At 40.8% G+C, this 13,447-nt stretch overlaps 1 protein-coding gene across 3 annotated transcripts in view; it reads right to left on the bottom strand.

Annotated features, from left to right (window-relative positions):
* Window positions 1–13,429, bottom strand: part of ablim1a (actin binding LIM protein 1a) — a 56,953-nt gene extending 43,524 nt beyond the window's left edge. The window contains exons 1-3 of one of the 3 annotated variants that reach the window (XM_079635642.1): window positions 13,096–13,429; window positions 3,764–3,944; window positions 3,496–3,597 (exon numbers count right to left, since the gene is read on the bottom strand). In XM_079635642.1, coding sequence (XP_079491768.1) covers window positions 3,496–3,592 — 97 coding nt within the window. In that variant the 5' untranslated portion in view covers window positions 3,593–3,597; window positions 3,764–3,944; window positions 13,096–13,429. Of the gene's footprint in view, window positions 1–3,495; window positions 3,730–3,763; window positions 3,945–13,095 lie in introns of those variants that run through there. The other 2 variants (XM_079635641.1, XM_079635640.1) reach the window with 2 other exon arrangements.
* Between the last annotated feature and the right edge of the window lie 18 nt (window positions 13,430–13,447).

Genomic DNA, 13,447 nt, shown 5'->3' with positions numbered 1-13,447 from the left:
GTGCTGCCTGGTGAAACTTCATTATGGGTTTTTGAGCTTTCTGCCAATTTTCTGGGTGAATTGGCATCCAGGCAACGGAAAAATAATAATAAATCTAATAATTAAAAAAATTACATAAATGATTAAGAAATAGACAACCGACTACTGATAAAAAACGAGTCCAGTAAACTATGATAGACATTAGTAATTATATATCAAACATTGCTTATTGCTGTTTGAAGAGCAGTGTTGGGGAAGTTACTTTTAAAAGCAATGCAGGACAATAGTGTTACTCCCTAAAAAAGTAACGAATTGCTTTACTTAGTTATTTTTTATGTAAAGTAATCCATTACATTACTTTTGAATTACGTTTTCTCACCTGGGCTGGCCTCGCTTGTTTGTTTTTTAATAACAAAACAAACAAACAAACAAGTTATATTTTGGCAAATGTAAAGGCCCTTTCACACCAAAGTGAAATGAATGAGCCTCGGGATAGAGAAAATGCAATTTCATGCCTGTACAGTAGAGCGCGCTGCTCAAACAAACCTTTCAGATATTTTTAAAGTAATGCATTACTTTATCAATTACTTGAAAAAGTTAATCAGATTACGTAACTTGTAATGTCGAAGAGTGCTTTAGTCGCTGTCATTGACTGACCGGGATAAATCACCAAATGATGACAAATCGTGGAGAAAGGCACTAACCTGCTGCCGTTATGATATTACAGAGTATGAATGAGATTTAAGAGACATGTGCTGCTCGGCAGAGGGTCTTAGATGCATTAGAGAGGCCGTGGCTCAGCAGTTTATACTTATTAAACACACACAGGCTCTGTTCCATAACCTACAAAGATGTGTATGCTAGCAATATTTTTAAGAAAGGTTGTACAGAAAGGTAATTATCTTTCATTTCTAAGATAACTTATTTTGGACAAACTGCTGCATCATACTTATCCTTTACAGTGAAGGTTATAACACACACATACACACACTTTATTTAATAACAATTTTTTTTTTTTTATGATAAATTCATCTATTTGAATAATTCTAAATTTCAATCAAAATGAAAAATCATGCCATTATCTTGGCACACCAGCTCATTGGGTTTTGGAAAAGAGCGTCAAAGGGTTTTGCAGATGCTGATAGAATTTATAATAGACTGAGGCAGATTAGAATTATGCATGTAATCTTTAAACTGTCAAATGTTGAACATAATTTACATGTCAACTGAAAATGAGATTTTAAAGGGAGGGGTGAAGAGAGATGAAGTTTAAAGTGAGTGAGTGAGTGAGAGAGTGAGTGAGAGAGAGAGTGAGAGAGTGAGAGAGTGAGTGAGAGAGAGAGAGAGATGTTGTTGAGAAGATTCTCATGATCTTCCTCTGCTTCTGTGATATAGGGCTTCATGAATAATAGAGCTCTGCTGTCTCCGTTAAATGAAGCTCTCTTCCGATCTCTCTCAAGGCCCTTTCACATGACCCATGCACTGCTTTAACCTCAACATGAAAGTTGAAAATGACACAAAAAGGGCAATTTTACAAGATTGTTAGTAGAAAGAGAGTGGGAAATGTACCATAAATGCTAAACAACATTTGTGTTTAGAACAGAAATGGTCTCTGTATAACGGCTTTGATACATTGCAGAAAGGAAAAATAACTTGCTGAACATTGGACTTTACTGACCGGGTGCTCTTGGTGAATTTAAATGAGTTCAAGAAAGGGTTTCATTGCATTGGACAATGTTGACGTGAATCAGTGAAAGGGCCTTCAGGCTGAGTGGTTGACTGATAGGGGTTTTCAGAAGCAGAACACAAAATACAGAGCTTATTTAGCCAATCTGAAACTCTGTACGTCTATGGTTTTGGCATAAGATTTGATGTGTCTTTGGAGTGCGAAATTTTGGAAAGAGGTTAGAAAAATGTCAAAATCACTTACAACACCTTTTATTACCGCAAATTAAACTAGACATTTCTAGAAGTTAACACTAATTTAGATCATTTGCATAACAGTCACTATAAATATGCATTACTTATCATTATCAATTATTATTATCAATGTTGAAATTGATTCTGTGATTTTTCAGGATTCTGTGATGAACAGAAAGTTCAAAAGAACAGTATTTATCTGAAATAGAAATCTTTTGTAACATTATAGGAATACATTTCATAATATATATTTATAAATAGAAAACAGTTATTTTTAAATTGAAAAAAACAAACAAAACAGGAACAGTATTACTGTTTTTACTGTATTTTGAATAAAAAGAAGAGCCTTCTTTTTATTTCCTTTTAAAAATCTTACCGACCTAAAACTTCTGAGCGGTGGTGTATAGAGTGCAAAAATATATTAAAAATAATATAAATAGATATGCATCGCTCGCTCGCTCACTCACTCACTCACTCACTCACTCACTCACTCACTCACTCACTCACTCACTCACTCACTCACTCACTCACTCACTCACTCACTCACTCACTCACTCACTCACTCACTCACTCACTCACCTCACTCACTCACTCACTCACTCACTCACTCACTCACTCACTCACTCACTCACTCACTGCTGTGATCCTAAAACTCGCCAAGTGACTTCCAGCTGTTTTTGTTTGTGGTCTCCGTAGATTGCCAAAAACTGATACATAAACTCTGAAAACATCTTTAACATGCCTCAAACTTGACACATGTACTTGGCATAGAAACCGCAAAAAGACTGAAGAGTTTAACATGCTCTTGAGCGCTGAAATCATTCATCCACTGATATCAGTTAAAGGGATAGTTCACCCCGAAAAATGAAAATTGTCGTCAACATTTACTCATCCTCAAGTTGCTCCAAACCTGTATCTCTTTTTTTCTGCTGAACACAAAAGATAATATTTTGAAGAATGTCATAAACCAGACAGTTCATGGGCCCCATTGACTGTTTCTTTTCCATACTATGGAAGTCAATGAAGCCCAACTGTTTGGTTACCAATATTCTTCAATATATCTTGTTTTGTGTTCAGCAGAGGAAATAAATTCAAACAGGTTTGGAACAACTTGAGGGTGAGTACATTATGACAAGTTTAACATTTTTAGGTGACCCCCTTAACGCATCTCCTGTGCTACAAAAAGACCACAGTGAATAAATGGGCAGGACAACATGTCCTCTTCATATATGTTTTAGATACCATCTACGTTAATGTTTTATCATTCAGATTTATATTTTTCCCTTCACTCTTCTCACTCCCATTGAATTCCATGTTCTCTACACACACGGGACAGACGAGTTTCTTCTGTGAAGTGGACCATACAGCAAATTAGCTTAGCACAAACTAACACAAGGTACAGTGGGAATAAATCTCTCTGCTGCAGAGCAAACCGAAAACTGATCCAGCTCCAGCGCACATATCAGAGACAACTCCCTCACAAAGGAAAACAATGAACACAAACCAAGCGTAAACACAAAGCCCCCAAGCCTCCTATAGAGAGAAACACATAAATCACACAGAACAAGACACTGGGAAGTCTGAGACAGTGCTTACCATCAAGTCCGAAGCAGGAGGTAATTTTTTGGGCGTAGTTGCACAGTCCATCGTAAGGAGGCTGTTTTTGCTGGTGCACTGCACTCTTATCCCCCATCTCTACTGACAAGCATATACACACTCTCACCCTTCAACCTCACACACTCACAGGACGGCCCCGGCAGGACATTCTGAAGCTGCGTCCTAATCAATTATTCACATTCGCACAGGGCCACATGCGCACACCAGACTCGTTCCCCCTCGCACACACACACACACACACACTCACGAAAGTGCTGAGGCGGTGTGTCCTCACTGCATGCGTTCTGGTGTCCGGACTGGGAGGAAGCGGAGGAGGAGACTCAGGTTACCGCGGTACCGGTTGCCAAGGATAGGTCGGTGATGCCGCAGTCTAACAGGTAGAAGTCTGATGTCCTGGTGCAGAGGCAGGGCGGGGCATTTACGGGATGCTGTCGGACACAGAGATGCAACAACACACACACACACTTAGTACATAAGAAATACTCTGCCCTAGTTGGCCTGCATTATTCAGCTAGGTTTGTCAATCACTGTGTCTGATATGGAAGTCGGTTTCTGTCACAGTTGATTAAAAATTGTGATTCTGTTTTAATAATGTGATATTAAGTCATCATTGTGAGTTAGTGTCTCGTAGTATTTTTGAGAAATCATTATTATGAGGGTTTCTCATTATTAGCAGATATGAAGTCATAACAAGAATGATTCTCGTTATTATAAAATACTAAGGTTTAATATCCCATTAATATTTTCTACAGAACCACATATTTTGTCAGATGGGATGAAAAACAGCTTCCGTAGACCGCAATAGCGATCAAATGATATTGCTTTTTTTTTCTCCATGGCTGATGCTGTCATCTTGTGGAAGGTTGACGATATAATGCTAATAACGCAGATCGGTAAGATTTTTTCTCTACTTTTATTAAGAAAGGATGCATTTAATTGATGAAAAGTGACAGTAACAACTTAAACATTGTTACAAAATATTTCTATTTCAAATAAATGACTTTCTATTCATCAAAAACTTCTGAAAAGAAAAATAATTACAGTTTCCAGCAAAAGATTAAGCAGCACAACTGTTTTCAACATGGATAATAATAAGAAATGTTTCTTGAGCATATTAGAATAAATACTGACGGATCATGTCATGTGACACTGACGACTGGAGTAATGATGCTGAAAATTGAGATTTGATTTTACAGGAACGCGCTTCACTTGGGAACATGGCCATCGCTCAATATAACACAGATATATTGATTTACCAATGAGAGCAACGGCATTAAAACGACAAAATGCTGATATGTGGGAAACGAAACCACTTGGACATTCTGCAAACCTCAGATCCATTAAACACCGCACCATTAATACGTTATGTGTATTTAATGGTTAAGTGGTTTCATAAGTGTCCGTGCGGAAATCTAACCCATGACTTCGGGGTTGGTTGCACAATGCAACAGAAAACATAGAAAATACACTTCTTTTAGGCCAGAACTACACGGATATGCTAATCCTCATCTAGACAACTTTCTCAGATAATGACCACATTTAGAAAAACAACAACAACCTAACAACACATTCACACTATATGCATTTTGCAGCCAAACCATCATCTGTTTCTACAGCAACTGTCTTTTAAATATAACCGTGCTGTTAGAAATAAACACTTTAGAGAAAAAGTGTGATAGCCCCTTTCTGCTATATAAATGTCTGGCTCCATCTGTTGGTTAACTAAAGAAAGTTTTGTTATTTCCACACACAGTATTTGTGTTATACCTTTTGAATCCATGAAATTCATTGTTTTTTTACATCTTCACAAAGAAAAAAAACCTTTTCTGACACATTATCATTAAATTATGACAGTATTTCAGTTCCTTATTGAGTTGCAGCAATTATTATGCTGCATATTATGGATGAGACAGTTCCCTTGTAGATGGAAACAGATTTTCACACTGCATATTACCAAAGAGCCTGATAATAAGTGCTTAAAGGTTAGTTCACCCCCCCCCCACCTCCCAAATAAATAAATAAATAAATAAATCTGTCATTATCTACTCCCCTTCATGTCGTTCCAAACCCGTAAGACTTTAGTTCATCTTCAGAACACAAATGAAGATCTTTTTGATGAAATCTTCCGAAGTCCCTCCGTTCATAAAGAGATCGTAAAACTAATCCATATGAATTGAGCGAAGAAGAGACTCGATCGCTTTATATGATAAACATGCTTTTATTCACACATAAACATTCATCAACTCACACATTAGTTGTGGTAAACTGAAGCTCAAGCATGTTCGCTTGATGTGCGAGAACCAATGAGGTTCATTCTCGTGTAACGCAGAACGTCTGAGCTTCAGCAAGAACCAATGAGGTTGAGCTTATGTTCGCTGATCAATATTTATTTGTGAATAAAAGCCTAAATTAAATCTGTTCATCACATAGATCGAGACTCTTCAGATATTTTGGACGAAACCACTCAATTCATATGGATTCGTTTTATGATCTCTTTATGAACTTTTTGAAGTGTCAAAGTGCTAATTGCGTATGGCTTCCAATGGCTACGCAAATGGCTAAGAAATAAATCAGATTTCATTAAAAAGATGATCATGGTCCTGCAGAAAAGACGCTTCACATGTCTCTTTAAGAGGCTAAGCTTGATTGCAATAAGTAATTATAATGATGGCATTTTTAAGCACTGTAAATAATAATAACAATAACAACAACAACATTAGGCTAGTCTATGGTCAGCAGAAACTCATTGTAAAATATTTGGCAAAGTTATTATATAGGCTCTATTACACATATTAGGCCTAATGTCAAACTTAAAAGATCAGAACATGCCAGCAACTAAAAACTTAACTTTTACAGTAAGACAAGTAGAAGGAAACATTAAATAAAGTTAATTGGAATGGGAACAATATACAAATATGTTCCCTTTTTTTTTTATCATTTGAATACTGTTGAGAAAAGGTTGTTAGGGAACTATTTAAACTAATAGTTACGAAGGTTAATATTGATAAGTTCAAATTTAGTAAGTTAACATTTAATACATAACATTAAGATTAACAGTTCATGTTACAGATACATATGTGGTTAAAACATTCTGTGTCATTTTGATTTGTGAATTGACTTCATTACCCAGGATGCCTTGAGCAATGGTAAAGGTCACGTGATGCACGGGAAGGTTTGTGAATGGCTGGTGGATTCGACAACGGCCATCTTGTGAACGATTTGCTGAACAAGCTCACGCTGTATTTTTTACTTTCGTTTTCCTTTTATTCATTAAACGTATGAAACGAAGCAACGTCTCACTTCGTTATTCCTAGTTTTCTAAGACGATAAATGTACAACATTTTTGGTGCCGAAAACCCGGAAAGCAGAAGACTATGAGTGACGAAGAGCGATCGACCGGTGTGGAACAATATGAACGGTCCAAAAGAAAGCGTCGGACCATACGGAGTTCCACAACGAGACTGCTGAACCAGATCGACGTTGAATTATTAAAGGAAGACAAGGATATCGATCGTGTGCGGGACATGTTAGCCGTGTTGTCAGCAAAGGAGGACAGTTTGCGCGAGCTGGACACCATAGTGGAGGAACACACTTCACTGGAGGACGTGGAGGCGGAGATTGAACTCGCAGAGGAATACAGAGACCGCGTCATCGAGATGAAAGCGCGAGCTCACCGAGTGATCCGAGAAAATGAAACTGTGAGTAACCCACGGCCTGCTCAGTCAAGTGATGGTAACGTTAGCGCAAATAAACCAACAGTAAGACTGCCCAAGCTACAAATTGAGAAGTTTAGCGGAGATGTTAGTGTGTGGCAGGAATTTTGGAGCCAGTATGAGACTGCTATTCATAGCAACATTGCACTTTGCAAAAAAGAAAAGTTTACCTACCTGAAAACTTATCTTACTGGAACAGCTGCAAAGGCAGTAGCAGGACTCACACTGACAGACAGTAACTATGATGCTGCAGTTGATATTCTGCAAAGCAGATTTGGAAGGAAAGATCTCATTGTAAATGCTCACATGTCAAAGCTTCTGAATCTCACTCCTGTAAAGAAATCATCGGATGTCAGTGCATTAAGGCAGTTATATGATGACTGTGAAATTCAAATCAGAAGCCTAGAGTCATTGGGAGTGGTATCAGACACCTATGGCGGAATGTTGTGCCCAATATTACTCCAGATGATGCCAGACGACATGGCTCTTGAATACAGCCGTCACAGAGGGGATGATGATGAATGGAATGTGCCTAATGTGTTGAAGTTTCTGCAGAAAGAGGTTCAGAGCCGAGAGAGAACTTTACAAATGATGAAATCATACAACCAGAGAGAAAACCAGTCTGCTAACAAAACATGCAGCAAATCATATTCAGCCAATGATGTGAAATCAAAGAAACCAAGCATGCCATCTGCAGCTGCACTACACATTGCTGACCAGAAAATGCTAAACTGTCTGTTCTGTGATAGCGCTGAACACAAATCTGAAAAATGTCCAGACCACCCGGTGTCAGCACGCAAGGAAAAGCTGAAGAAGCTTGGCAGGTGCTTTGTGTGTCTGGGGACCAAACACATCGCCAGGTTTTGCAGGTCAAAGTGCAGGTCATGTGCCACATGTGGAGGCAGGCATCATGCAGCCATTTGTGAGAAAAATGAAGCATCTCCACCTGCTGCAGCTGCCAACATTGACACTGTTATTTCCTCAGTAATTCCCCAAGCAGAGAAATGCAAACCTGACATTGAGAACACTGTGCTGCTACAAACTGCCAAAGCATGGGTCGTAGGACCCACCAGCAGGAAGATGGTCCGCTGCTTGCTAGATGGAGGCAGTCAGGGGAGTTTTGTGCATGAGAATGTGGTGAAGGCGCTGCAGCTACCTGTTACTAAACAAGGGACACTTACTCTTCACACATTTGGCTCCTCTGCTCCAACAACGGTGAGTCGCAACATAGTGAAGCTCAGTTTGGAGAATGTATGGGATAATCGGCAGGGAATTGAAATTGAGGCAGTTGTCACCCCCAAAGTGTGCACAGCTCTGATGAAAGTGCCTGGTGAACATATACAAATGGAAATGAAAAACAGAGGTCTTCAACTAGCAGACTGTGCTGGAGATGATAAACCTGAGCTTGCTGTGCTAATCGGCTCTGATTATTACTGGCAGATAGTATCAGGCAGAGTAGAGAGACTGACAAAGAGCCTAGTGGCACTGGAGAGCATTTTCGGATGGGCAGTGCAAGGCCCAGTAGCAGTGTCCAGCATGACAGAGACAACCTGCATGCATATTCAGCTCAGCGATGACGCACAGATGGATAAACAGCTGCATGCATTCTGGGAGCTTGAGTCCCTGGGCATCACAAATGAGAAGTCTGAGAGCTCAGAGGATGTAGAAGCGTTGCAGCGGTTCGAGGAAACCTCCATCTTCAAGGATGGGCGTTACCAAGTGGAGTTGCCATGGCGACAACATCATCCTCCTCTTCAAGACAATTACCGCATCGCAAAAAAAAGACTGGAGAGTTTGAAAAGGAAACTAAGCAAGGATGTCACACTCTACAGCAGATACAATGAAGTTGTGGAGGACTACTTAAAACAAGGAATGGCTGAGGATGTGCCAAGGGAGCATGCATCACCACCAGGCAGTCAGATATATTACTTACCTCATCACGCTGTATTGAGAGAGGATAAGGCAACAACGAAACTGCGGGTTGTGTTTGATGCATCATCCCACGAAGATAGAAGTCCCTCACTAAACGACTGTCTTTTAACAGGTCCCAATCTGAATCCAGATCTGTTGAGTATTTTGATCAAATTCAGACTGCATGAAATTGCATATATGGCAGATATCAAGAAAGCATTTTTGCAGATATCACTCTCAGAAAGAGATCGGGACGCTGTAAGATTTCTGTGGTTCACTGGACCACCAACAGAGGAGAAGGATGTGACGCTGCGCTTTCTCAGAATGACGAGAGTGGTGTTTGGAGCTTCGTCAAGCCCATTCTTACTTGCAGCCACCATAAGGAAGCATTTAAGACAGTACAAGCTCGAACACCCACAAGTGGTAGAAGCCCTCAGCTCCTCACTCTATGTCGATGATTTCATTTCAAGTGCAAGTGGGGTGACAGAGGCACATACAGTGACAACAACAGCCAGGAACATTATGTCTGCTGCAGGCATGGAGCTATGTAAATGGATGACAAACTCTCCTGAACTCAAAGAAAAATGGAAGGAAGGCTTGATGGATTGTGCTGTGCACCCAGAGTCACACGTGTCTGTGCTGAAGGTGCTGGGTATGGTGTGGAGACCAGCCACTGATGACTTTGTGTTCGACCTCAGGGGGCTGCTTGATATTCTGACAGAAAAAGAAAACACAAAACGAAGTGTTTTGCAGTCTTCTGCTCGCATTTTTGACCCTCTAGGATTCCTGACTCCTTTTACCATCAGGACTAAGTGCTTGTTCCAAGAGATGTGGGAGAGAGGGCTCAAGTGGGACGAGAAATTGCCACCTGATCTGACGAAGAAATGGCAACAGTGGTGCTCCGAGCTCCCTCAACTGCATCAGCTCTCAATCCCACGATGGTATCAAACACACATACCACGGCAGGACGGTCAAGAGTTAAGGCTACATGTGTTCTGTGATTCGAGTGAAAGGGCGTACAGTGCAGTCGCTTATCTTCAAGGAGAAACAAAAGAAGGAGAAGTGACCGCAAGCCTGATTGCATCCAAGTCCAGAGTGGCTCCTCTCAAAAGGATGACACTGCCACGCCTGGAGCTAATGGGTGCTGTAATAGCAGCCAGGCTGGGGAACACCCTCATGAAAGCACTGCAACTAGACAAGACGCAACTCAGACTATGGACAGACTCAATGATAGTGCTGCATTGGATTTGTGGTTCTGCTCAAAAGTGGAAACAGTTTGTAGCAAATAGAGTCACGGAAATCCAGTCTCTAACTGATCCACAGTCATGGTCTCACTGCAAAGGAAAAATGAATCCAGCTGATCTTCCCACCAGAGGTCTAACTGTGCAGGACCTGAAGCAGAGCACATTGTGGTGGAATGGTCCTTGTGTTCTGATGTCAACTGATCAGTTAGAGAACACTCAGGAAGATGTTCAGGAAGATGAGGTAAAGTCTGAACTCAGATCCAAATACCAGATTGCTGTACAGCTTGTTAAGCAAGACCAAGACTTCTTAAGCCCTGTTTTAGGTCTGGAGAAGTACAGCAAACTAAAGACAGTGCTCCGGGTAACAGCCTGGATAAAGAGGTTTATCACCAACACCCGCTCAAGCATAAAAATCAGTGGTGAACTGACGGCAGAAGAGCTGAATGAAGCAAATAAAAACTGGATAAAGGTGATTCAGAACCAGAGTTTCAGCTCTGAAATTGATCTGCTAAAAGCAGGGAAATGTCCCAACACTGACTCCAGAATCCGAGAGCTAAAACCATTTCTGGACGAGGATGAGCTGCTCAGTGTGGGAGGAAGGCTCCAGCATTCTGATCTCTCTTACAGAGAAAAGCACCCATGGATTTTGCCCAACAATCACCGATACACAGAAATGTTGGTGCAGTATGAACATGAGAAGATAATGCATGCAGGTGTACGAGACACTTTAGTGCAGACAAGAGAGAAGTATTGGATTTTGAGGGCACGACAGGTAGTGAAGAAGGTTGTGTCCAGATGTGTACTCTGCAAGAAATTCAAAGCAAAGGCTGGACAGCAGATTACCGCGCCACTGCCAAGAGACAGGATAACAGAGTCACCGCCATTTGAGATCACTGGTGTGGACTTCGCAGGGCCACTCTATGTCAAGACACAGAACGTTATGACAAAGTCGTATATAGCACTGTTTACTTGCGCTGTAACCAGAGCAGTGCACTTAGAGCTGGTCTCAGATATGTCCACAGAGAACTTCCTGTTAGCGTTGAAAAGATTCATCTCAAGAAGAGGATTATGCAAGGTGATTTATTCAGATAACGCCAAGACGTTCAAGAGAGCTGATCAAGATTTGAAGGAGCTCTGGAAAGGCATTAAAGATCCACGGCTACGGGAGTTCTTCTCAGAGAAAGGCATCACCTGGAGGTTCATCGCTGAAAGAGCAGCCTGGTGGGGCGGATTCTGGGAGCGGCTGGTTAGGTCAGTCAAAGTTATTCTCAGAAAGGTGCTAGGCAGAGCTAAACTCAACTTTGAAGAAATGTGCACCATTCTGACTGAAGCTGAAGCCATAATAAACTCGAGGCCGCTCACTTATGTGCATAATGATGTGGATGAGCCAGAGCCACTGACACCTGCTCATTTCTTGGTGGGTCAGAGACTGACCTGCTTGCCTCCTAAGCCATGTGCAGCCGAGACTAACCATCCAACAGCGAACAAGGAGGAGATGAACAGAAGGTGGCGTTACAGGCAACGACTTATGAACAACATCTGGAACAGATGGCGGAGAGAGTATTTGCTGAATCTGAAGTCGGCTCATCGCTGCGATACCCCTCAACCTTCGTTGCTGAAAGTCGGAGATGTTGCGCTCATCGGAGAAGATAACACCCCAAGACAGAGCTGGAGGCTAGGAAGAATTGAGGAACTGTTTCCAGGTCGTGATGGCCTTGTGAGGTCATGTGCAGTTCGCACAAGTTCAGGGACTGTTCTGCGGAGACCCATCCAGCTTTTATATCCTTTGGAAATCATATAAACTGTGGTTTATGGGGGGGAGGATGTTGAGAAAAGGTTGTTAGGGAACTATTTAAACTAATAGTTACGAAGGTTAATATTGATAAGTTCAAATTTAGTAAGTTAACATTTAATACATAACATTAAGATTAACAGTTCATGTTACAGATACATATGTGGTTAAAACATTCTGTGTCATTTTGATTTGTGAATTGACTTCATTACCCAGGATGCCTTGAGCAATGGTAAAGGTCACGTGATGCACGGGAAGGTTTGTGAATGGCTGGTGGATTCGACAACGGCCATCTTGTGAACGATTTGCTGAACAAGCTCACGCTGTATTTTTTACTTTCGTTTTCCTTTTATTCATTAAACGTATGAAACGAAGCAACGTCTCACTTCGTTATTCCTAGTTTTCTAAGACGATAAATGTACAACAAATACATGGTTTAAAGGTCAACATGGAATCAAAATTAACTAAATACATCAGTGCACATTAATGTTTGCATTCATAATAATTATTTTTTCTACAAACTTTTTTAGTTTCAACCCCTCCAATCCATTCTGTTATAAAAGGCCTACCAATTTACATTGGGCTGGGTTGAATATGCTATCTCACTCATCAATATGTCACATCACAAAAGTGAGTTGTATCATGTTGACTTTAACCTGTTCACTGGTTGTGAATGCATTCATACAACTAACCGGTTGTGACTGCTACTGGCAGGTTTCTTGGCAGGTTGGGGTTTTCTGGTGGAAACATTTTAACAGGCCACAGACACAATCTATAGTGTTGAGAGTGAAAATGTGCAGGCATAAAGACCCAAACTTGGCCCGTGTGTCAACAGCAGCAGCCTTAGAGATTTTTAAAAGAGAAAATAAACTGGCCATCCAGTAAGAAGTGAAATTCATAGTTTAAAGTTTGAACTGACCGGGTGCTGCCATCTTGTAACAGTTAAATACACCAGCTCCACTAACTTCTTTCCTTCAGTCACCACAAACTTCATCCACTGTCAGAGTAAAACAAGAGTTCAGAAAACATGAGGGCTGCATTCGAAATCACACTTTCCTACTATAGGCTATAGTAGACAGAAAACAGTATGTGACAAAAGAAGTATGTCTGAATTCACAGTACTCTTAAGAAAGTAAGAAAAAAAGCACTCGGATGACCTACTACTTCAGGCGAGATTCTGAAGTGTGCACACGATGGACACTTTGCTATCCCATGAGGCCACAGGAGAGGATTAGACGTAACTGATGCTGGCAGGTCACATGATAATGAGT

Source organism: Phoxinus phoxinus (assembly GCF_949152265.1).
Source record: "Phoxinus phoxinus genome assembly, chromosome: 14".
In the NCBI taxonomy this organism is placed as follows: domain Eukaryota; kingdom Metazoa; phylum Chordata; class Actinopteri; order Cypriniformes; family Leuciscidae; genus Phoxinus; species Phoxinus phoxinus.
Note: the sequence above shows the minus strand (reverse complement) of the source record. Positions and strands in the feature narration are given on the sequence as shown.